The 26,339-nt window shown below is 39.9% G+C and overlaps 1 protein-coding gene across 1 annotated transcript in view; it reads left to right on the forward strand.

The window, feature by feature from the left end:
* SLC26A4 (solute carrier family 26 member 4) overlaps positions 1-25,387 on the forward strand; it is a 50,970-nt gene extending 25,583 nt beyond the window's left edge. The window contains exons 10-20 of the mRNA XM_030761470.2: positions 2,079-2,156; positions 2,298-2,393; positions 3,528-3,634; positions 5,867-5,936; positions 10,457-10,549; positions 11,465-11,560; positions 12,189-12,419; positions 14,429-14,483; positions 17,943-18,088; positions 20,504-20,587; positions 22,886-25,387. Of these exons, the coding sequence (XP_030617330.1) occupies positions 2,079-2,156; positions 2,298-2,393; positions 3,528-3,634; positions 5,867-5,936; positions 10,457-10,549; positions 11,465-11,560; positions 12,189-12,419; positions 14,429-14,483; positions 17,943-18,088; positions 20,504-20,587; positions 22,886-22,909 (1,080 nt within the window). The 3' untranslated portion in view covers positions 22,910-25,387. The remainder of the gene's footprint in view (positions 1-2,078; positions 2,157-2,297; positions 2,394-3,527; positions 3,635-5,866; positions 5,937-10,456; positions 10,550-11,464; positions 11,561-12,188; positions 12,420-14,428; positions 14,484-17,942; positions 18,089-20,503; positions 20,588-22,885) is intronic.
* Positions 25,388-26,339: the final 952 nt, after the last annotated feature.

Here is a 26,339-nt window from a genome sequence, read left to right on the forward strand (position 1 = left end):
ATTAAAAGTCTAAGTGTCTGGACTGAAATCCAGGGACTTGTGACCAACTAAACTGGCAAGTCTTCTCCTGTTGTGTGGCTTCTCATGTTTTTTTTCATGTTGGAGCCTCAGTTTCCGCATCTATGCAATGGGGGTAATAATTGTATCCGCCTCATAGGGATGTTGTGAGGATTAAGTAAGAAATTGTTTATAAAATCCTGGCACTCACTTGTAAATGTTGATGGTTCCGGTCATTAACTTCTCAAGGTAAGAATAGTGCCTTAGTACCTATGATACATATGTTGTACCTGACACATAAGAAGCACCCGGCATGTATTTGCTGAATGAATGAACAGAATCATAAGTATTAGTGGACATCAACTGTTTGCAACACATCTACAGATTGTAGAAGAGCTCAACATTGCAACCTGTTCTTTCCCTCACCCCCATCTGACTCCTACTGATTAATGAAAAAGTAATTCTGATGACAAACTATTCCCTAGCTCTGGTTACCCTCTCACTTAAGAGAAGAATTAATTCTCTAGTAACTGAATCTGCTCATAGATATGAAATCTACAGCATTTCCTGCAAAATAAGTAATTTTCCTTTATAAATTAAGTACAAGCAATGGGTTCCCTCACAGATTTTAAAATAGTAACCAAAATTAGTCTTGGTCTCCATAATCGGAGGCTAATTATTTCCTATCCTCAGTGAGTAGGTGGCCACCCTCCTGGCATGAGTTGGGCAGCTGGCTGTGATCACTGTCCCCAAATCTCCATCCCTCTCACCAATTCACAGAGCCCTACATCCACAGTGAGATGCATGTGGCTCATGATAGACAATGAATGTTGGTTAAGTAATTGCGTAGAAGAAAGGAAGGAAGGAAAGGAGGGAAGGAGGGAGGAAGGATACCAGCTTCTCTGCTTAGATAGGAGAGGGGAAAGCTGACCAAGGTACTGGGAACCCGGAGGTGTGGTGCTGGGAGATAACAAATTGCCTAGAAAGGGGACCTGGCTGGACAGAGCAGACTTTTCTGTATGTCATACACATAATATCGCCTCAGTCTGGCCTAAGTATCCTCTGAACATGACTGAGCAATTTGCCAGCTGGAGTGAATGAGCGTGGATATGAAATTTCCTTAAGTTTTCAGACTTTTAATTTCTATTGGCTTTATGTGTCTCCTTGAAGGCAAACATCTTGCACTAGGCAGTACTTGGGCCCAGGGCAACCTTCTCTGCTGCCTCCTCTCTGGTCGCTTTGCTTCTGGCTCCCTGTCTCCTTCTCTCCTTTGTTTCAGAGCTACTAGGCTTCACCTCGGCCAGGCCCCAGCTGTCTCAGCAGAGAGCCCACTGGTCATCTAATCACAACAGAGAGTAGTCCCCACCCCCTCAGCCTCTCTCCTAACTAGTTACGGATCTTAGGAGAGCTTTTTTGCCAGCGAAGGTAAAGTTTCTGAAGCTTCCTTGACTTCTACTACTGCCCACCCTCACTCGGGCTGCTTGTGGGGCAAAGCTCTGAGCCTGCATCCGTGCAGCTGTGGGAGGATGCGGGAGACATGGTCCCACCACTCAGCAGGCTCGTGTGGCATTCTGAATCTGCAGAAAGACTGGTAAATTTATTTTCTCTGAGATTATCATAGCAACCATGTATACAAAGTGTTATCTGAATTGTTATCAGGTTGCTGACTCAATAATGCAGCAGAATCAGTTATGTGCTATGAGAATTTATTTCCCAAGAACATTACAAGGATCTGTTGTCCGGGAAGGGGGATGGGCCCTGTTTCCTCGAATGGCAAACAACTAGAAGTTTGGCCTCTTGAATTGACACCAAAAGTATATGTCTGCAGTGTATCCAAGTGCAATCCAGGCTTTACTCTAGCAGACTCAGGGCCCACATTTTCTTTAATTTCTCTGCCGTAGCTACTAAATGTATGGTTTTCGCAAATAATTCTCACTTGTCTCAACAGTATTGAGCAGAAGGTGGAAAGTTGGGAAGTGTCACGTGTGCCCATGAACAGGCTCTTGCACGCATGTGTCCAGCAAGCACACATCCAGAGGGGGCAGGACGGACCCTGGTTATGGGACACGTATGTCTTTCAGGTTGCTGGCATGATCTCGGCTGGGATTGTGATGATCGCCATCGTTGCCCTGGGGAAGTTGTTGGAACCCTTGCAAAAGGTATAACACTGCTTCTCGCCACACCGATTACATACTTCCCCTTCACTGCTCTGCCACCTGAGAAGTAACAGGGGATTTAGAAGTCATCACATGGAAAACCATTCCCCTGAATAACTCAGCCTTCCCTGTCTCTCTTGGCAGTCGGTCTTGGCAGCTGTTGTAATCGCCAACCTGAAGGGGATGTTTATGCAAGTGTGTGACATTCCTCGTCTGTGGAGGCAGAATAAGACTGATGCTGTAAGTCACTTACCATCCATTTTTCTCTGAAATAAGAATTGCTTCTTATATGCTTCTTGCCATATTATTACATCCCCTTATCTCCTAAGTCTTACTTGCATTTTGGGAACCAGAGCAGAAATTAGAATTTTGTGGATAAGCCAAAGCTGGGAAGTCTTCCACATGAGCTGTGATTTGTGAAGGTCCTGTATCTCTGGGAAGTTTCATTTCCGGCAAGAATCCCATATGAGCTCCTTCGTATACCCTTGGCCTTCTAAAACCAAAAAACAAACAAATTTTTAAAAAACCCTCTAATTTAGAAAGACAAACAAAACAAAAACAAAGCAAAAACAAAATACGAAACCCCACGTTGATTATAATTTTGATTAAAGTAACCTTTACAAGTCTTCTGAGGGATTGTTAGAAAAAAAAAAAAAGAAGCTAAACCCTTCAGAGTTCTGCCCTAATTTAAACCAGAACAGATAAAAAGAATGGGAAAACTCCCTATATATCTATATGGAAAGATCTCCAAGACAAATTGTGAAGTAAAAAAGAGACCAGTGCAAAATGGAAGAGCGTGTATAACAAACCAAAAGAAGGGAAAATAATATATGCTTTGTAGTCATATTTGCTTGTATTTGCCAAAAGAAATGCTGGAGAAAAGTGTGCACATGTGTGTACACACACAGAAATAAACGAGGACACAAGAAAGGAGCGTCGTTGGGAATGGATGGAGAAAGGAGAGAGTTACAACCAAGATTTTTCACTGCACACTTTTTTTTTTTTTGGCCGTGCCACGCAGCATGCCAGATCTTAGTTCCCCTACCAGTGATCAAACCCCTGGCCCCTGCAGTGGAAGTGCAGAGTCTTAACCACTGGACTGCCAGAGAAGTCCCACTGCACACCTTTTTAATACTAATTTTATTTTGAACCATGTCAATATGCAAAAATTAAATTTAAGAATATTTAAATGGAACAGCTGGCCTTTACTGGAAAGGGCAATTTCCACTTCCACTTAAAGTATGCAATGAAGTCAGAATATTTTACAACGCTGTAATTTGTTCGTGGACAATTGATCTTATTTTTACAGGTAATTGCTCACCTGATGGTACCTGATGAATTAACATAATTCCTTTCATTTCCATGTTTTCCTAGGTTATCTGGGTGTTTACGTGCGTAGCATCCATCATTCTGGGGCTGGACCTCGGTTTACTAGCTGGCCTTATATTTGGATTTCTGACTGTGGTCCTGAGAGTTCAATTGTGAGTAATATAAGATCCAGGTTATCGATAAACAGGACAACACACCCTGAGATTTATTATATTTCTTTATTGTGATAAATACAATAAAAGCACTCCCTTTCATAATAGTTACTATATATTGAGTGCTTCTACAAATTAAGTGTATGGTGCTTTACACACATTATCATATTTAGTCTTCAAAAAAACCCTGTGAATAGGTTTTACTCTCCTCATTCTAGTAAGATAACTGAAGCTCAGAAAGGTTAAGAGCCTTCCCCAAGATCAGCTAGTCAGTGGCAGAGACAGGATTTGAACCCAGATCTCACCCCAAAATCTATGCACTTATTCACATGGTCTACTGCTATGCTCTCCTCCAAGTCATGGTAAGACTAAAAGATACATGATTCAGCAAAAGACTGAAGTTGCTGTGTAGTTTCTTTTTAAAATGAGATGATGTCTGAGAGGCACTGGGCCCAAGCCTTGGGCCCAGACAGCTGCTAAATATATTGTAGCTCATTTTCTTTTGAAGCTAGTAACCCAGAAATTATGTAACAACCCAGAACAGGAGACTTTAAAACAGTTGACTGTAGCCAAAATTCATTCAGATCTGCCAAATAAGGTATGTACCCAATAAGCCATACCAATTATGCGAAGTAGACATAATTAGGTCCTCTGCAGAGTGAAAGCAGCAAAGACACAGTTCAAAGTAATGGAAAACAATCTGTGAGGCAGCCGAAAGGTGTATGGTTTTTCATTTGTTTTGTCTTGACTTCTAAAAAATTTTTTTATTAAAAAAAGTCTTTTTTCTGGCCGCGAGGTTGGCGGGATCTTAGTTCCCCAACTGGGGGTACACAGGCCCTCGGCAGTGAGAGTGCGGAGTCCTAACCACTGGACCGCCAGGGAATTCCCTTGTTTTGACCCTTGAGAGGTCTTTGGTAGATGCCCTTCTGGGTCTATGGAATTGTCTGAACAGAGAGCAGAAGCGTGCTTCTCTCCTTCCTCAAAACTTCTGTTATCTTCCCAGACGTCTGGTCCCTTCTTTGCCTGCACTTGGGCCATGAAGGAATACAAAAGCTGGGGAAACCTCAACACGAATGTCTTCAGCTTAGCATAAGTCCACGTTTCCCGTTCCACCGACCAATTCTCCTTCCCTCCCTCCGTCCCTCCCCTGGCATGTTAGAGCCTGCCCAAAGGCTTGTGTTTACTGCCTCAGCACCCTTAAATGGTTGCCCAAGGGCCCGAAAGAGTTCACAAGCGTCCAAAGTACCCAGTGTGCTACTGGGAAACACCTCAGAAACTCTCCTTGGAAGAGAGTTTTGTGCCCTGGATGCCTCTGTGTTTACTTTTACTTGTGTGAGTGTGACTGGGGGAGAAGGGTTTTGTAAAGAAAGACTATACAGTTTCTAAGGTTTAAGTTAAAAATCAGCACTGCACAGCAAGCTGAGGAAAACCGGTGGCACCGTTTAGCTGCAGATTTGGTAACGAGGCTTTGAGCCAACAAAAAGCAGTACAGTATTTAATTTCCAGTAATTATAAGGCTGATCCAGAGAGCACATTGCTGAGAAGACCCTAAACAGACACTCTTTCTTCAGGAATTGTATTTAGCATATGTCCCTAGTCACACTTGAAGAATCATGGAATTTATGGGATTGCATCAGAAACAGGAAATCAACAGTCTGGTGGATGGGAAGGACTCATGTCTGGTCCTCCCAGGCTCCTATTTCTATGAAATTATACTAATTTGATCAGTGCAGACTCTCCATACTTCATCAGAAAGTTGCTATAACTCACAAGTAAGTTCTAGGCACCACGCCAGGCAACGAAGACCCATGGGTTAAAGATAGAGGCTGTGCTCCTCTTCCCTCCAGGGCCTTTTTGAACTTCTCTAAACAGTTTACTCACCAGTAAAACTGAGGATAATACTGCTGATCTTTCAGGGTTATGGTAGGGCTCAAATAAGATTTAACATGTGTGAAAGCTCTTTGCTTATCCTATAAAGTCGTACACATATGAAAGTATGATGCTCATTACTTCTTGCAGGCATCATAAATGAGGCACACTTCCTTCTTCTCCCCGAATCCTACACAAACACCGGCTGTTCACTTTTAGCTACCGGAAAATGTCATCTGCGATAAAGACAGAGTCCAAAAACACCCAAATTATGGGCTCTTTAGTATCTGTAATTTCTTCTAACTTTTTATTCCAAAATATGCCTGTTCCAAAAAATCCTGACCTTAATTTTTCTTCTTTCAGTCCCTCATGGAACAGCCTTGGAAGTATCCCTAGCACAGACATCTACAAAAGCACAAAGAATTACAAAAACGTAAGTGCCTTTGTGAGACATTGGCTGGACTTGGGTTTGCTAAGCTGGATTTTCAGGGGTTGCATATTTCTCTTTCAGTACGTTAGGGATAAGGTAGCGAAAAAGGGAGGCTACTTCTGTTGGGAAAGTCCAGAAGTCCACTGGGGGGTGTCAGGAAAACTTTCAATCCAATGTGCCCTCTGATATCCTAGGCTTATGTGAATTTTGTCCATGCTAGTTAAAATGTCATTTTAATGTCAAACCATTGTACAGGGAATTTTTTTAAAAATAGGCAATTCAGTTATTTCCAGAAGTTGAACCAAAATTCTATTCCTCCGAGTGAAGGGTGTCAAAAGACACAAACTTCCAGTTATAAATAAGTAAATCATGGGAATGTAATGTACATGTGAAGACCATAGTTAATAATACTGTATTGCATATTTGAAAGTTCCTAAGAGAGTAGATCTTAAAAGTTCTCATCACACAAAAAATTCTGTAACTATGTATGGTGACAGATGTTAACTAGACTTGTAGTGATCATTTTGCAGTGTATACAAATATCAGGTTGTACACCTGAAACTAATATGTCAAGTATAACTAAAAAAAAAAAAAAAAGACAGCACCTCAGAGACCTCTAGGACAAAATAAAACATATGTTGTAACAACATCCCCAAAAGAGAGGAAGAGGAAAAAAAAAAAAGACAAAATATTGAATAAGTATCAAAGCTTTCCCAAATTTGAGGAAAACCACAATGTACGAATCCAAAATGCCCACTGAACTCAATCAATGTACACACAAAAATCCACACCTAGAAACACTACAGTAACACTGCTGAAAGCAAAGATGTTAACAGCAATTTTTCAAGCAGCAAGAGGAAAAAAATTTCTCTTCCTCTGCTATGTTATCCTTATCCTCTATGACACTGTCTGAAATCCCTGTAAGATTTTCTTCATTCAATTCTAAGAAGAGACGTTCATGTTCTCTGTCACAAAGAACCTTATTTGACGTTTTTCTCTATCCTTGGAATTGGAAGAAATAATATATAATACAGAAAATAAAAAACGAAGAAAATAAACATTCCACTGATGGGCTTATGTTCCCTGCAAATAAGAGTGCTTAGTGACCACCAGAAGGAACAAACATGAAAAAGTAGAGAAAGAAAGAAAATTCAAGGGGGCGGTCCAAGATGGATTCTGGAACAGGAAGATTCTGAACTCACCTCCTCCTATGGACACACCAAATCTACAGCTACATATGGAATAATTCTCTCTGAAAAAGAACTGATAACTAGCTGAACAGCTCCTCCACAACAAGGGATAAAAGGGTCACATCGAAACAAGTAGGAGAGGCAGGGATGCAGTCTCGCCAAATCCCACCCCTGGCTCCGCATCCCACAAGAGGGAGGAATGTCCTAAGTTTGGAGCTACTCCCTGAGGAGCAAGGGGTTTGTACTCCACATCCCTTGGGACCTGCACCAAAGCGTCAAGGCCCCCAAAATGTCTGGTTTTGGAAACCAATAGGGCTTACTTTCAGGGGCCCCGAGGGGACTGTGGGAATGTGAGATACTCCTTTGGAGGGGCTCACATGTGGGCTCACTCATCCTGGGACCCAGCACGAAGGCAGCAGTTTGAAAGTCCCTGAACTATATATGAAGGAGATTCATTTGCTAATCTTAAAGCATCTGCCAGAGGGGCAAGGACCACTTGGGACTTGCTTCAGGGATGGAGGCACTGGCAAGTGTCACTTTTGCGCTCTCCCCATACCTTGCTAGTGTAGGCAGGTGCACCCAGGCACAACCTCAATAAAGCCACAGGTCTGCTCCGCTCCCAGCATTCTTCTCTTGCGTCGCTAAAGCTGCAGCATGCCCTACCCTCAGCACTCTCCTGCAGCCATGCTAAAGCTGGTAGGTGAGCACAGTCCGTACAAGGAACACCCCTTGGTTGCCTGGCCCTGGCGGCCCGAGGGCCTTGCATGCCTGGGCCCTACAGGACTGTAACAGTTGGAAAGATAGTTCTGGGCAGGCTACCACACCCAGGGTACTACAGAGATAGCAGACAAAACATACCCCAGTCCACCTGTGAAAAAGGCCCATTATTTACCCTAGAGCTTTAACCTGAGTGACAGGCTTCAGGTTTGCCACACGTATAGAGGCTACAGAAATGCTCTCAGGCAGTGTAGGCGGGGAGACATCATTCTCATACCCTCCCTTGGCCTCGCCACAGCTTGTGGTACCTCCCAGAAAGGAGTTCATCTGAAGCTCCAATTTTTGCAACCATCACCCAGGAGACACCTCCAAGTCTCCTGAGGTCAGTAATTGTGGTTCCACAAGACTGTATGTATTTGCATACTTTAAAAGCTGCTGCCTGAGGATCTGGCTTCCAATCAGCCTGAAACTAGATGCTGAATGAGATCCCTCACCTTGGAATACTGACAGGTCTTGGCACACCCTCAACAACTGGGGCCTATCAAAACTAAACCAGGCTAGGGACTTCCCTGGTGGTGCAGTGGTTAAGAATACACTTGCCAATGCAGGGGACATGGGTTCGAGCCCTGGTCTGGGAAGATCCCAGATGCTGCGGAGCAACTAAGCCCGTGCGCCACAACTACTGAGCCTGCACTTTAAAGCCCATGAGCCACAACTACTGAGCCCGCAAGCCACAGCTACTGAGCCCACATGCCGCAACTACTGAAACCCATGTGCCTAGAGCCCGTGCTTCGCAACAAGAGAAGCCACCGCAATGAGAAGCCCGTGCACCACAATGAAGGTAGCCCTCACTTGCTGCAACTAGAGAAAGCCCGCGCGCAGCAACAAAGACCCAATGCAGCCAAAGAATAAATAAATAAAAATTTTAAAAAAATAAAAAAAATAAACCAGGCTAATTAGACAAGCACAAAGGTTTGAGAGACACCCAAGAGCTAGGGTAAGGCTGAACAATAAGGTTCATCTCCTACATATGCCAGTCCTTCAAGACTAGAAGACTAGAATAGGTAGCCATTTTGCCTAACACATAGAAACAAACATAGAGAATCAAGCAAAATGAGGAAGAAACAGAGGAATATGTTCCCAATGAAAGTACAAGACAAAATTTCAGAAGGAGACTTTAATGAAACAGATAAGTAATGTACCTGATAAAGTGTTCAAAGTAATGGTTATAAAGGTGCTCAATGAATTCTGGAGTAGAATGGATGACCACAGTGAGTAGTTCAACACAGAGATAGAAAATATAATAAGAAAAGTACCTAACAGAAGTCAAGAGCTGAAGAATACACTAACTGAACTGAAAAATACACTAGAGGGGTTCAACAGCAGACTAGATGAAGCAGAAGAATGGATCAGCAACCTAGAAGACAGGACACTGGAACTGACCCAAGCAGAACAGCAAAAAGAAAACAGAATTTTAAAAAGTGAGGATGGCTTAAGGGACCTATGGGACAACACCAAGCAGAATAACATTCACATTTAGGAGTCCCAGAAGGAAAAGAGAGAGACAGAAAGGGGCAGAGAACCTGTTTGAAGAAATAATGGCTGAAAATGTCCCTAAACTGGGGAAGGAAACATTCAGGTCCAGGAAACACAGAGATTTATAAATAAGATGAACCCAAAGAGATCTATATCAAGACATTATAAATAAAATGTCAAAAGTTAAAGATAGAGAATCTTAAAGACAGCAAGAGAAAAATAACTTGTTACGTATAAAGGAACCCCCATAAGATTATCAGCTGATTTTTTAGCAGAAACTTTGCAGGCCAGAAGGAAGTTGCATAATATATTCAAAGTGCTGAAAGGACAAAACTGCCAACCAAGAAAACTCTACCTGGCAAGGTTGTCATTCAGAATTGAAGAAGAGATAAAGTGTTTTCCAGACAAGCAAAAGCTAAAGGAGTTAATCACCACTAAACCGGCTTTACAAAAATGTTAAAGGGATTTCTTTAAACTTAAAGTATAAAAATTCCATCCAAAAGCAGCAGAATACACATTCTTCCCACGTGCACATGAAACATTCTCCAGGATAGATAATATGTTAGGCTAGGTCACAAAACAAGTCCAACCCGTTTAAGAACATTGAAATCATATTAAACATCTTTTCTGACCACTATGATGTTAAACTAGAAATCAATTACAAGAAGAAAACTGAAAAAAATGACAAATACATAGAGATTAAACAACATGCTATGAACAAACAATGGGTCAATGAAGAAATATTTCAAAGGGGAAATAAAAGATTACCTTAAGACAAGTGAAAATGGAGACACAACATTCCAAAATCTGTGGGATGCAGCAAAAGAAGTTCTAAGAGGGAAGTTCATAGCAATTCAGGCCTACCACAGGAAACAAGAAAAATCTCAAATAAACAATCTAACTTTACACCCAAAGGAACTAGAAAAAGAACAAACTCCTGTTAGAGGAAAGTTGAGGACTGCTGCCCAGCTTCTCTGAGCAATTGTCAGTCAGCTCCTAGCTGAATAGCCAAAAACTTAACTGAGTATTTAAGGCATGAAATGATTAACCTCAGAAAAAAAAATTTTTTTTTAATGCTAGATTGAAGAACCTGAAGGAGTGAAGATTCTGAGATTTTCTAGTCCTATTTTTTACGGCAACGTTGATGGTTTAAAAAAATGTATCAAGTCCACAGTAAGTATTTTATCCCTAGAAATCTAGTTTCTAACTTCCTTTGAGACTTCATTCATTCTACAGGTATTTAAGGGGCTCAAACATGGGCATAAGGCCCTATATCCTGTTCCCTTTGTACAGGGCATTAAGAATTATAACATCCTTGCCCTCAAATAACTTTTAATCTATTTGGGAATAGGAACAAACGATAATAACACATATGTTAAAATTCAGGTAGCAATAACTATGCTGGACAAAACCACTAGAGATGTCTCCAGGCAGACTTTGAGTAAGTTCCGAGTAAGTAGTATAGACAGTAAGTGTTAAGATTTCATGGAAGGGAGTCATCCGAGTTAGGTGGACTGATCAAGCTTTGCGTGGCGGTTGGGCAAAAGGAAGGAGATTATGGCAGGTGTTTGGGAACTATATGAGCTGAGAGGAAAATGTGGGAATGTGTATTGGGCAGGGGGTGGGGGAGGGGGGCAGTTGGAATAAAGGCTAAAAAGTATAAGCGGAATAGATAAGCAGGAAATTCTGGTCTTGAATTCCATGCTATGCTTCGAAGTTGGAGTTTGCCTCTAGATCAGTGTTTTCCTGAAGTTCAAAGGAATGTTCATAGACTCTGCAACAACAAGGGCTTTGTCATGTCAAGCAAATTTGGAAAACACAGACTTAAAGCTAAAAAGGTTGTTTTTTGCTTTTTTTTTTTTTTTTTTGTCTTGGAGTCTTCAATATGCTACTGCCTTCCCTGAGTCTCTGGGTGGGTGGGTTAGGGTGGCCCGGTAGTGGAGACCTCCATCGGACCTCAGAATTTCCTTTCTAGCAGGATACATCAGCGAATAATACCACTTGAGAAATAGCCTTTTCAGATAAAAATTGCCATTAATGAGCATCAGGAACCAGACGTTTTAACTAACTTGACATTTTTTTCCAAAGGTTGGATTTGATGCCATTAGAGTGTATAATAAGAGGTTGAAAGCACTGAGGAAAATACAGAAACTCATCAAAAAAGGGCAATTAAGAGCAACAAAGGTGAGGCAACATCATTCTTTCCCCTCTGAAATTCTCTCATTTCTCAGATGAAATAAAAGCAGTTAGACTGTCTAAAGTTAAATATATCCTCTTTGGTACCCAGATGTGTACAAGCAGATGACATATGTATAATGGAGAACAGCTGAGTTGTTCTTTTAGGAGAGAGGGAAGGGGAGAGAATAAAATGAAATCAGCAGGGCTACTGGGAAACAAAGGGTGAGATTTTTTTTTCTCTCTCATGAAATAAACCTTATTTTTACTGAAAGGAACAAAACAAGTGCTAATTCAATGCCAGAAAATTACTCACAACAGAAGGCAGTCGTAAGTTCCTAAACTTTTAGAGCTACAGTAGTTACCTTTTGTTCAAACTCTCTTGTCAATGTTTCTCTTGGCTAAGTTCTACAATCTTCCAGAAATCAAGCATTTCCTCTCTCCACTGTTCTTCTATTTTTCTTCCTAGAGAACATCAGAATTTGGGCTGAGGTAAACCTTATTCCCTAAGAGTTCATACTCTTGATATTTTGCTTACCAAGAAGCAGTTTGTAGAACTTTTAAGTCATTTTAGATTAATTGTTGAAAGACATCCCAAATCATTAGTAATTGAGTTGGCAGTGTTTTCTTTGTTTAGAATGGCATTATAAGTGATGCTGGTTCATCGAATAATGCTTTTGAGCCTGATGAAGACATTGAAAATCCGGAAGAATTTGATATTCCAACCAAGGAAATAGAGATTCAAGTGGATTGGAACGCTGAGCTTCCAGTCAAAGTGAATGTTCCTAAAGTGCCAATCCATAGCCTCGTGCTTGACTGTGGAGCTGTCTCTTTCCTGGATGTTGTTGGAGTGAGATCATTGCGTGTGGTAAGGTTCCGGTGTTTTGAATTACATATTTGGAGCTTTGGCAATAGTAAAATGATATGGGTTTCCTGGTCTTGCAAAAAGGTGATTGATTGCACAGGCAATTGTAATTGTAGTTGTAATTTTTCTAGGGGAATGCTTTTGCAATAGAGTGTATTAGTTTAAAGCACAGTCCTGCGGAGCTGGACTACCTGGGGTTGAATCCTGGCTCTACCACTTACTAGTGGTGTGACTTTGGGCAAGTTGCTTAATCTGTCTGTACCTCAGTTTCTCCATCTGTAATGTGGGGATAATGATGGTACCTACTTCATAGGGTTGTGATGAGGATTAAATGAGAAAAGTGAAGAGTGTCTGGCACATAGTCACACGTCAGCAAATATTAACATTTATTATGTTTTATTGTTCTGAGAATATATATGACATGGAATATGAAAAGAAAGAAAAATGGACAAAATCTTGTGTTCAGTATTATGTTTTTATTTGTTATGCGAAGAGCAGCAGAATGAGAAACATGGTAGGACTGGAAAAGCCAGGCATTATCAAGGTTAGATCAGCAGGAAGCAGGTCAGGCATCTAGGAAGTCAGAGTTGAGGAGCATGCAGGACAGAAGCATTCAATCAGAAACCAGGTATGCAAGCTCAACTTCAATGATTCTTCTAACACATAGATGTGCAGTGCCACACGTGTACCAACCACTTGGCCAGGCACAAGAAACTAATTGTGAAATAGCCATAGTCCCTACCCTCATGGGACTAAGCAGTCTAAGGGGCAAGGCAAGTATTAAGTAATCTTTTTTTTTTAAGTAATCTTTTAAATAACAATTGCAATTAGTCCTCCAAAGCAGACTAACCGGATGTCAACTTCACTGGGAGTGTCAAGTTTAGGTGACGCTTCAGGAAGGTAGGTATCAAGAGGATTTGGCAGAAAAGTAGGCAGGTTCAAGGGAGCAACAATCAGGTATAATAATATCAAACTACCCTCAACTGAGGTTTAGCTTAGCTGGGGCTTCTTGGTACCTCTGCAAGGGGAGGAAATTATTCCAGGGTGCAGGTACTAGGCAGGTCAGGTAGAAGAGTGATTGACAAGCGTGCGAGAATATGCTGATAGGTTCTATTCCAGGTCTCTTAGCGGACCTGGTTATTAGCTCATTTGAGAACACACTCTTGTTCTTCTTTGTGCATTTCACTCTAGGCATTGGCTCAGATCCATCGCAGATTGTGTTGACCAAAGGGTTTAATGAATTACTTTGAGGAAAAGTCAAGATATTTAATGCCAGAATATTTTCTGCACCTAACAAATAGTTGCTTTCAAATGCTATAATGACAATTGTGAAAACTCCAAACTTTATACTTGCATAGAGGTCTTGATCTTTTTTCCCCAGAAACTTCAAGTTCTGTTTTATTATTGTCCATAGGTCTTGTGTCTTGATTCTTTTAAACTTTTCATTTTGTGATAACTGTAGATCCCCATGAAGTTGTAAGAAATAATACAGAGAGATCCTCTGTATCCCTTACTGAGTTTCTTTCAGTGCTAACGTCTTGCAAAACTATAGTACAATATCACAATCAGAATATTGACACTGCTACAGTCAAAGTACAGAGGTCAGTTTTTACCTTTGGCATCTGGTGGCCACAAATCCACACCCGTATCACTTCCACTCAAAGATATAAACTCATACTCTTCTTTCCAACCAGCAGAGGCTGCATTAGGAAGCCTCCTGTACTCCTTTCTTTCTTTCCTTCCACAAATATTTATGGAGCACTTCTGTGCTGTCCAGTGCTGTTGAGCGCTGGATGTTGCCACCTCTTGAGCTATGGTGTTTTCATCCTAATCATCGTCACTGTATGTTGAAAACCTCTATGGTTTTCCAATTTCCAATAATGAACTTGCTTCAAACTCCTGATTCACCGTGAAAGTGCTGGAAGTTTCTCCCGAGCAAGTAATTGAATGCTACTGAATTATGGTCAGATAAAGTTACTCATTGTTACAAATTCTCCTTTTTAAATTTTTAGATTGTCAAAGAATTCCAAAGAATTGATGTAAATGTGTACTTTGCATCACTTCAAGGTAAATGCATATACGTACATATCTATCTATAAGACTTTCCCTTAAGCCCTTTCTCCTACCTTGGAATGTGAGTACATGATGTCCAAAGGCCTTTTTTTCAAAAACAATTTTAATTGTGGTAAAAGATGTATAACATAAAATTTGCCATTTTAGCCACATTCAAGTGTACAATTCAGTGGCATTAAGTAATTCACCATGTTGTGCAATCATCACAACTATCTTTTCTTTCTTTCCTTTGTGTTTTTTTTTTTGGTCAGTATAAAATTTATTACTGAGATATTTTGCACTGCTTGCTTCTGTTCACATCTTTGAGATCCAGTGTGTATTTTACATTTACTGCACATTTTTTGTTGTTGTTGCTGTTGTTAATTTTTGAGTTTTAAAAAATTTTCTTTTTCTTCTTCTTCTTATTTTTTCTTTTTGGCAGTACACGGGCCTCTCACTGTTGTGGCCTCTCCCATCGCGGAGCACAGGCTCTGGACGTGCAGGCCCAGCGGCCATGGCTCACGGGCCCAGCCGCCCCGTGGCATGTGGGATCCTCCCAGACTGGGGCACGAACCCATGTCCCCTGCATTGGCAGGCGGACTCTCAACCACTGCGCCACCAGGGAAGCCCAAAAATTTCTTTTTTTAATTGAAGTTTAGTTAATTTACAACATTTTATTAGTTTCAGGTATATAGCCTAGTGATTTAGTATTTTTGCCGATTATACTCCATAACAGGTTATTACAAGATAATGGCTATAGTTCCCTGTGCTATACAGTATGTCCTTGTTGCTTATCTATTTTACACATAGTAGCTTGTATAAAATAGGTTGATCTATTAATCTCATACCCCTAATTTGTCCCTCCTCCCTTTCCCCTCCCTTTTGGCAACCACAAGTTTTGTTTTCTATATCTGCGGGTCTGTTTCTGTTTTGCGTACACATTCATTTGCATTTTTTTAAGTTTCCACATACAAGTGATATCATAAAGCATTTGTCTTTCTCTGTCTGACTTATTTCACTAAACATAATATTCCCTAGGTCCATTCATGTTGCTGCAAGTGGCAGAATTTCATTCTTTTTTATGGCTGAGTTATATTTCACTTCATATATGCCACATCTTCTTTTTTTTTTATTGGACTATAGTTGCTTTACACTGATGTGTATGACACATCTTAATCTAATCATCTGTTGACGGGCACTTGGGTTTCTTCCATGCTATTGTAAATAAAATAGGACCTAATTAACCTTAAAAGCTTTTGCACAGCAAAGGAAACCATCAACACAATGAAAAGGCAACCTACCAAATGGGAGAAATATTTGCAAATGATGTGACTGACAAGGGGTTAATATCCAAAATATACAGAAAGCTACAAATAACAAATGCTGGAGATGCTGTGGAAAAAAGGGAACCCTCCTACACTGTTGGTGAGAATGTAAGTTGGTGCAGCCACTATGGAAAACTGTGTGGAGGTTCCTCAAAAAACTAGAGTTGCCATATGACCCAGCAATCCCACTCCTGGGCATATATCTGGACAAAACTATAATTCAAAAAGATACATGCACCCTTATGTTCATAGCAGCACCATTCACAATAGCCAAGATATGGAAACAACCTAAATGTCCATTTACAGATGAATGGATAAAGAAGATGTGGTACATATATTCAATGAAATACTACTCAGCCATGAAAAAGAATGAAATAATGCCATTTGCAGCAACACAGATAGACTTACAGATTATCATACTAATTGAAGTAAGTCAGAAAGAGAAAGACAAATACCATATAATATCACTTATATGCAGAATCTAAAATATGACACAAATGAACCTATCTACAAAACAGAAACAGACTCACAGACATAGAGAGCAGATTTGTGGTTGCCAAGCGGGAGAGGGGGTGGGGGAGGGAGGCTTGGGATTGGGAGTTTGGGATTAGCAGATGCGAACTATTACATATAGAATGGATAAACAAGGTCCTACTATATAGCACAGGGAACTATATTCAATATTCTGTGATAAACCATAATGGAAAAAATATAAAAAAAGAATGTATATATATGTATAACTGAATCACTTTACAGCAGAAATTAAAACATTGTAAATCAACTATACTTCAATAAAAAAAGATTTGAAAAAAAAATACAGACAGCTCATAGAACTCAATATCAAAAAACCAAACAACCCAATAAAAAAGTGGGCAAAAGACCTGAACAGACATTTTTCTAAAGAAGACATACAGATGGCTAACAGGCACATGAAAAGATGCTCAACATTGCTAATTATTAGAGAAATGTAAATCAAAACAACAATGAGATACCACCTCACATCTGTCAGAATTTCTATCATTAAAAAGTCTACAATTAAAAATGTTGGTAAGGATGTGGAGAAAAGGGCCCCCTTGTACACTGTTGGTGGGAATGTAAATTGGTGCAGCCACTGTGGAAAACAGTATGCAGGTTTCTCAAAAAACTAAAAATAGAAGTACCATAGGATCCAACAATTCTACTCCTGGGTATATATCTGGAAAAAAACGAAAACACTAATTCAAAAAGATACATGTGCCCCAAAGTTTATCACAGCTATCTATTTTCAAAAATTTCATTGCCACAAACAGAAACTCTACCCATTAAATAATCACTCTGAAGGCCTTTTTGAACCTAGAAAAATTACTTCCAGTTTGTGCCACAGAGCTGGTAATGCATGGAAACCTACGTCCTGACAGCAATGCAGGATCAATGAAGAAAAACTGTCATGGAGAGAGCAGAGCTAGAGATGACTTAGACCCCTTAGAACTAGAGGAACTTCCAGGGTATGAGTCTGTGTCTGTCTATGTACAAGCGTGTGTAGGAAAATACTAGTGCTTAGGCTGAGTTCTCTAGAGCAGAGCCTGAGATAAGGATTCTTGCATAAGTGATTTATTGAGAGAGTACAGTGGAAAATTTATGAAGGATTGAGGGGAACAGCATAGGGCAGTGGGAGAAGACAAAGACATGGCTTCAGAATCTACTTAGTCTGACTTCACTGGGAACACACAGCAAGAAAAGCACCAGATGGTTATCCTTCCTTGAGGGGAAGGGGGCTGGCCGGCCCTTTTACCTCCGGATCAATCAGTCCGTGGCTGCAGGCCACCTGAGGGAGGGGGTGTAACCTCCCAGGCTTTTTCAGGTGAGACAGCTCCCACTGGCCAAAGAAAGTTCTCCAGAGAAGGGCACAGCTGTGAACACCAGCCAGACTCATAGCTGCTGGAGGACAGGAAAAAGGGACGTGGCTGGGAAACACCACCATTTACTACAACCAGTTATGGTATCAGCATTCCATGTGCTACTGGAAAAGAAACTCTGTCTAGAGCAGGATCACATTTTGGAAATGAGAAAAAAGAATTAAAAGGAGGAGGTACAAAAACTTAGAACTGGTTGATGTTATAAAAATAGCTTTTCCTAGAGACTAACTAAACATTATCTCTTTCTTTTGAAGATCATGTGATAGAAAAGCTGGAGAAATGTGGTTTCTTTAATGATAACATCAGAAGGGACATATTCTTTTTGACTGTCCACGATGCTGTCCTCCATCTCCAGAACCAGGTGAAATCCCAAGAGGTTCAAGATTCCATTTTAGAAACGGTAAACAGTGAATCTTTCTACATATGTATCTTTCCTAAACTACCAGGATTTCTGTAAATGGCAAAAATTCCACAAATCTAGGTTTGAATCCCAGCCTGGTGGGATTTTAAGGCATCTACTTAACTTTTCAGAGCCTTAGTTTTCTCATTAGTAAAATGGAGTAAAAACATTTACCTTGCTAGGTACATATGAAGACTAAATGTGAGAGTTTATAGGAAAACACCTGGTATTAGCTAGTACAATTAGTTCTATAATGTGTGGGTTTACTAATAAAAGTAGGCATTAGCCATAGTGACTTTTTAGAATATAGCCACCGAATCTTTGATCTTCTGTGATTTGTGTATAAAATGCAATTTAGGGCTTTCCTGGTGGTGCAGTGGTTAAGAATCCGCCTGCCAATGAAAGGGACATGGGTTCGAGCCCTGGCCCGGGAAGATTCCACATGTCACGGAGCAACTAAGCCCATGCGCCACAACTACTGAGCCTGTGTGCCACAACTACTGAAACTCACCCGCGTAGAGCCCATGCTCCACAACAAGAGAAGCCACCACAATGAGAAGCCTGCCCACCGCAACGAAGTGTAGCCCACATTTGCCGCAACTAGAGGAAGCCCGTGTGCAGCAAGGAAGACCCAATGCAGCCAAAAATAAATAAAAATTTTTTTAAATGCCATTTAAATTCTCAGCAGTCTGGAAACTCTTGATTATCTATATCTGTATCTATATCTATATATATATATTTTTTGGCTGCACTGCACGGCTTGCAGGATCTTAGTTCCTGACCAGGGATCAAACCCGTGGCCCCTGCAGTGGAAGTGTGGAGTCCTAACCACTGGACCAGCAGGGCATTCCCTAGCAGTGTCTTTAAATAGGATCCGTTAGGTCGTAAGTGATTTTTGAAAAAGAAAAGAAAAAAAAAAATGAAAGCCATGCATCAGCCCAGAGTTTATTCCTCACAAAACAGGATAGACCCCGATTTTCCACAGGCCTCCTTATTTTGTCATTTCTCCTGTAAAATACCCAGGAGAGTTGAGCATTCTGATGTGGGTCATTGGGCTGGACCTACTGCCTGGTACAAGAACCTCATCTCTCATGGACCTTCTCACTGTGAATTTGGGAAACTAAAACAAATGCCTATAAAAATAACAGCAATAATAATTATTCTGGTGACACAGACAACTATATTTTATTTTATTTATTTATTGATTTTTTTTGCGGTGCACAGGCCTCTCACTGCTGTGGCCTCTCCCATTGCGGAGCACAGGCTCCAGACGCGCAGGCTCAGCGGCCATGGCTCACGGGCCCAGCCGCTCCGCGGCATGTGGGATCTTCCCGGACCGGGGCACGAACCCGTGTGCCCTGCATCGGCAGGCGGACTCTCAACCACTGCACCACCAGGGAATCCCGACAACTATATTTTAAATTGCTTTCCCTTTTTTCTAAGAATGGGATAAGCAGATTCTTACTGTAGATTGGAAGTTAATATTTGAAGTGAAACTAATTTGGAAAACAATAATACATTATGCTTTTTATCTATTGTTAGTGGAAAGATTGTTCTGCTTAATGCTGCTAGAGAATATACTAGTCCTAAATACCAGGATGTGGATCTTAAATACAAAAAAAAAAAAAAAAAAAAAAGGCGCTACATGCAAGATGCTCAGGTTTGAAAACTCATAAACCTTTTTTAAAAAAATCTAACTTAAAGTTCCTAACTCACAAGTAACAACAAGATCATATAACAAGAACTGGGTTATTTATTTGTGAGATTAAAAGTAGCTAAAAAGCCCTCTGAAATGTCACTCTTGCCTTGATACACATTTAGAGTGGCTTTGGGAATACCCTTTATGCATAAGACAAAGTCCAGATTGTTACTGGTTTCCTCTGTGTGGAAGATTAAATTACATACTACGGCTAAAAAGCAGAACTTTCCTGAACAACTACTTGGTTCATAGATGTTGGTTTCCATCTCCAATAACATTAATTCCCATCCAATTCAACTTGAGACTGTTTATGGCCATCACTCAGGAGCCCTTCACTGGGCATTCATTGCACGCTCAATGCTGTACCCAGTGCGCTTCACTTGGCCATTGAAAGAAAACTGCTATTGACTGCTGAATCATTTAGGCAGACAGGATGACTTGTTAAGAGGCATACACTTCAGAGGTTGGGGAAGAAAGTTGCAAAGGAGGTTAGACAATGGAGAACTATACTAGTTCACACTTGAATGTGAAAAAAATGGTATAGGGAGAATTCTAAGTGGGAAATATAAAAGGACAAGAAAGTGGAAAAGGATTTTGAAGTATGTAGATTATAAATGAGAGGCACCAGCAAAGCTTCAAATCGTTTTCAGTGAAGTATCAGGTGGGTTAATGCTATTACACCTCCAATAAATATTCTCCGTGTTCTCTTTGTCAAGATCACCCTCATCCAAGACTGTAAAGATCCTCTTGAATTAATGGAAGCAGAGCTGATTGAAGAAGGACTTGATGTCCAAGATGAGGTATGATCATTATGTTCATTCCAAGAAAATAATTTGGATTAAATAGAATAATACTTGTAGTATTAAAACTATTTGATAAAAACTATTCAGGGAAAAGAATTTTTTAGAAGTACCAAGAGGATGGCTTGATAGAAAGGGGAAAATGGGAAACAAGGGTTCTCCCTTGAAGACATAGTACCTGAGGGGACCTTTTGTCCCAGGCATACAGGCGTGATCAGCAACTGGAAGCAGACAACACATTGGTCCTGATTTTATACCTAAGCCTCCGCATACCTTCTTTTCCAGAGACCCAAGGCCAGTGAGATAGGAGAAAGGTGAATGGAGGAAATTTTTAAACCAGGAGTTTCATAAGCTTCAGAAATAGAATGTGAGCAGTAGGAACCTCATGACTTTTCTTCATCTGACTGATGACAGCTTAAAAAAGAGACTGATTCTGTGTATTTCTGTTGCCATTGGGGCATCAGACTCTTCTAGGAAACTTGACTGAAACTTACAGTATCTGACCGAACTTTGTGGCTCCATCACTCAGTAAAATTGGACCAACAAAAGAAGATCAAAGAATTTTAAAGTTGAAAGATGTCTAGAAATCAGCCCCACATTCTCGGCCATGCAGAAATCTCTCCTACCCCATCCTTAAGGATGTTGTCTCAGCTTTCGTGTGAACATTTCTAGACATTGCCAACTAGCAGCAAAGGGAGTTTGCTACATAGTTGAAGTCTCCAAGTGTTAGCTGTGCTTACAAACTGGATTCACCCTTTCTCTAATAATCATCCAGTGGACTGAGGTCCTTTTGGTTGCCTTCTCTGCACAGTCCTTAAATATTTGAGAGCAGCTTTCATGTTTCCAACATGCTCTATCCTGGGAGAGACTCCTCCAGTTCCCTTTACTCTTCCTCATAGACATGAAATTTGTTAATCCTTCCCTGGTCAAGAAGGGGACATAAAACCCCAGATGGGGTCAACTATGACCTACCTTGATTTCATCAAGATATTTACATTACTGCAACTTAAGAATGGGTTTATTTTCATAATAGCTACATCAAAATCTTTGCTTTTACTGAGCAGGGGTCAACTAAAGACTTGGGCATTTTCACATGAACTGTGGTCTAGCTGGGCTCCCCATTTATATTTATATAATTGGTTTTGGCCCTAATGCAGAACTACACATTCTTCTGCTAGATTACAGCTTCCTGGTTCCAGTTTACTGACATTGTTTTGAATACTAAATCTATCATCCAGCATATTAACTATGTAACCCCACTGGGTGCCTTATGCAAATCTGGATAAGCAGGACTTGTTTGCTGTATTCCAGGTCCTGATAAAAATGTTGAAAAGAATAACACTCAAACCCCAATGATAAAATCAGGCAGTGAGGATGACAGGCAGAGAAGATTTTTGTGGAAGAAATACACTAAGTAGAGTGAAAATCAGGGGTTCCACATTTTAGCCCATCAGCTTGGTGAGGCCAGGAATTTCATTACTGAGCTGTGAAGTCCTTCCAGCTTTAGTAGTTTATGACTATGGATATAGGGCCAACTGAGTTGAGTGAAAACTCATATATCAAAACTGGAACTTAAGAAGTTGCCACACTATATAGAAGGTTTTTTTTTTTTTTTTTGCGGTACGCGGGCTTCTCACTGTTGTGGCCTCTCCCGCTGCGGAGCACAGGCTCCGGACGCGCAGGCTCAGCGGCCATGGCGCATGGGCCCAGCCGCTCCACGGCATGTGGGATCCTCCCGGACCAGGGCACGAACCCGTGTCCCCTGCATCGACAGGCGGACTCTCAACCACTGCGCCACCAGGGAAGCCCTAGAAGTATTTTTGATGTCACATAAAAGCATCATTCAGGTAGGGTTCCTGTAGATAGGGAAGCAGTTAGAGTGGTTTTCAGGGCCTGGGCTTTAGAACAAACAGACTTGAGTGCTGGCCCTGATTCTGCAACTTACCAGCTGGGTAGCTTAGGGCAATTTACTTATCCTGTCTTCATTTTAGTTTCTTCCTGTAAAATAGAAATAATAATACCTCACAGAGTTGCGACCATTAACGGGTACATGTGCAGGAATAAAACAGTGTCTTGTACATAGTAAGTACTCAAGAAATAGTAATTATTGTTTTTAAAATACATCCAATTAAAGTATGATGAGGTACAAAATTAAGTTTTTACTCTACTTTTATTGTGATGCTATACACCTAAGTAAATGTAAGCAACCAACACTACACAAACATATTTGCAAAAAAGTTAAGGTAGACTTAAGGAGAATTCAGTTGCATCAACACTGTTTCCCCTTTGCCTCCACAGGCTATGCGAAGACTTGCTTCCTGAAACTGGGCTCAGGAGGTCGCTCTAAGCAAGGACTGCAAGGCAAATTTTACCCACCACGTAATTCTATGCAAATATTTTCTGCATTGACTATTTTCTTCAAACTTGAAACACTCATTCTTTTCCATTAGATTTTTTTAAATCTTTGATTTTTTTTTTAACCTCTTAACCACTGAAAGAAAAGCACTAAGATTGTTTCTAGGCTTTATTTATAAAATGAGTAGCTTACTTCTAAAATGTGCAAAATGGTGAAGAAAAAAATTTAGCAATGTCCAGGATCTGAGGATATTATGCTGCTGTTCTCCACAACAGATCTGCTGACAATGTTCATGTGGGTACACGTGTACCTCTGTGCAGCTGGGGCAAGTGTCACCCAACACAGGCTCTGTGGGCAGGCAGGTGAGGCAGGAATGATTATCCTATAGAAAAATCTATTTCTGACTGACCTTGATACCCATGAGCTAAACTGATCACAGTGAGTAAAGGTTGAAATATAATTATTAATGTACTTAACAATAAATGCCTTTAAAAACTCCCTTTGGTAAATGCATCAAAAAAAGGTTTTAAGAATGCAAATTTGGTTAGTACTTAGTAATGTAGTATTACTATATGTGACCAGATATGTAACCAGAATTCAGAATAAAGGAAATGGTTCAGTTAAAAGCTATAGAATTGGGCTGATACATTTTAGAAACACTGACTCAGAGAAGTGAAGTGATAAGATTACTGTGGTTTATAGAAATCACTTTTTGATATAATAATCAAGGATCACAAATAAGATGTAGTAAAACATACGGCACTATCTTTAGTTGAAAAATGCAGTTTTAACTTATCTTAGTTTATAGAAATGGTCATTGTGTAGAGTATATTTAAGTATGGTCTATTTAAAATCTAACATAAAATTTGTGTTATTTTGAACAAAAAATCAATTTTGTTTATAAGACCATGGTGATTAAAACAAGTTTATGTTTTACTTTAAAAATTTAGCATTATGTGAAGTGATCTTTAACTGAATTCTAAATACCTTCCAAAAAACATCTAAAAAGTGAACTGCTTATATATATATGTATATATATACACATGTATATATATACATATATATACTGATTGAGACAAAACATTCTAAATGAACTCAATATCAAACGAAAAAAGTTGGTTTGGAATACACACATTGAAAGTATATGTTTTTAAAAATCCATATGTTAAGCCCAAAATATTTTTTACTTAACCTTTTCTGAGTGCCAACAATTTTCTAGGCATTGTATATAATACTTAGGCTTTGGTCCTGTGGACTAGTCCCGTGTATTTCACGCTGGAGTGAATGAAGTTGTACTTCTAGAGAAAAATACTCAGGTCCTCAACTGAGGCAATGTCTTAAGTTGACAGAGAATGATATCGCACCTTTGGCACAGATGTGTGAAATTCCCAAATGTGTTTGGCTGTCTAAAGGCAGCATGTCTTATCTCTGTTTTTCTTCTTAAATACTATCAGAAATAAAGTCTCTATCTACTTCTGCAGGAATATCATTAGTGATCATATCAAATTGGTTGACTAAAAGCATTATTTTCCTCCCTCCATCCCCATACTACATACCAGAATTTCAGGGAGTTGTAGTGGATTGTGATGTTATAATAGTCTTTTATGCTCGTGGGTTATACTGTCTTTAATAGATGTGGAACAGATTTCTCCCTATGTTTGGTACAGCATAACCAGGATTATAATGTTATCTCATTTTTATAGTAATACCTGCCTATAATGGCAACAAATCATATCTCTAAAGAGTGAATATAATAGTCTTGCAGAAAATGGATGAATACCTCTGTTCAATAGAGGAAATACGCACTGCTCTTTTCTTTTTTTTAATTAGTTGAAGGAAATATCAAAGTTACATTTTAAAGGCTAGAGTTTTGTAAAATCTTGGGTCCATTTGTGGCTGTATAAGACTACAGTCTTTGACTTGTTTCCCGAGCACACTCTAGTAATACTTTCTCTTTCCTGCATTTTGTGAATAGTAAACAGACTTCTAATTCTATATTGTCAATGGAAATTTTACTTGAAATTAAAGCTTTTGTTATGTTTTTAACCTTGAGGATAAAATTCCACTATTGTATATGAAAAGTGAAAAAAATCAAATCATGTACACTTGGAAATATTTGCACATATTTTTTATGAAAAGTAATGTTGCCTTTTAAGCTATTCTGATGTGTCGCTTCCGAACAAACTATTAAATTTTAAAAAAAGGCTAAATTTAAGTGTTCCAGTACTTTTTTTATTAATTGGGGTATAGTTGATTTACAGTATTATATTAGTTTCATGTATATCATATAGTGATTCAAAATTTTTATAGATTATACTCCTTTTAAAGTTATTATAAAATATTGGTTATATTCCCTGTGCTGTACAATATATCCTTGTAGCTTACTTATTTTACTTTATTTATTACTTTTTTTATAATGACACCTTTCTTTCTTTCTTATTTATTTATTTATTTTTGGCTGCATTGGGTCTTTGTTGCTGCACACAGGCTTTCTGTAGTTGAGGCCAGCAGGGGCTGCTCTTCAGTGTAGTGTGCATGCTTCTCATTGTCATGTCTTCTCTTGTTGTGGAGCACGGGCTCTAGGCATGTGGGCTTCAGTAGTTGTGGCACGCAGGCTCAGTAGTTGTGGCTCGTGGGCTCTAAAGCAGAGGCTCAGTAGTTGTGGTGTATGGGCTTAGTTGCTCCGCAGCACTTGGGATCTCCCCAGACCAGGGCTCGAACCTGTGTCCCCTGCATTGGCAGGAGGATTCTTGACCACTGCGCCACCAGGGAAGTCCGCTTATTTATTTTATACATAGTAGTTTGTACCTCTTAAATCCCTGCCCCCATCTTGCCCCTCCCCCCTACCCTTTCCCTACTGGTAACCACTAGTTTGTTCTCTGTATCTATGAGTCTGTTTCTGTTTTGTTATATTTGTTTTATTTTGTATATTCCACATATAAGTGATAACATACAGTTTTTGTGTTTCTCTGACTTATTTCACTAAGCCTAATATCCAGCAGGTCCATCCATGTTGTTGCAAATGGCAAAATGTCATTCTTCTCTATGGCTGAGTAGTACTCCGTTTTATATGTGTGTGTGTGTGTGTGTACACACATACCACATCTTTATCCATTCATCTGTTGATGGACAGGTTGCTTCCACATCTTGGCTATTATAAATAATGCTGCTGTGAACACTGGGGTGCATGTTATCTTTTCAAATTAGTGTTTTCACTTTCTTGGGATATATATTCAGTAGTGGGATTGCTGAATCATATGGTAGTTCTAATTTTAGTTTTTTGAGTAGCCTCCGTAACGCTTTCCACGGTGGCTGCACCAATTTGCATTCCCACCAATAGTGTAAGAGGGTTCTCTTTTCTCCACATCTTCACCAACATTTGTTATTTGTGGTCTT

Source organism: Delphinapterus leucas, chromosome 9 (assembly GCF_059928025.1).
Source record: "Delphinapterus leucas isolate spDelLeu-1000000601 "Yukka" chromosome 9, BTC_Dleu_Yukka2, whole genome shotgun sequence".
Lineage (NCBI taxonomy): Eukaryota > Metazoa > Chordata > Mammalia > Artiodactyla > Monodontidae > Delphinapterus > Delphinapterus leucas.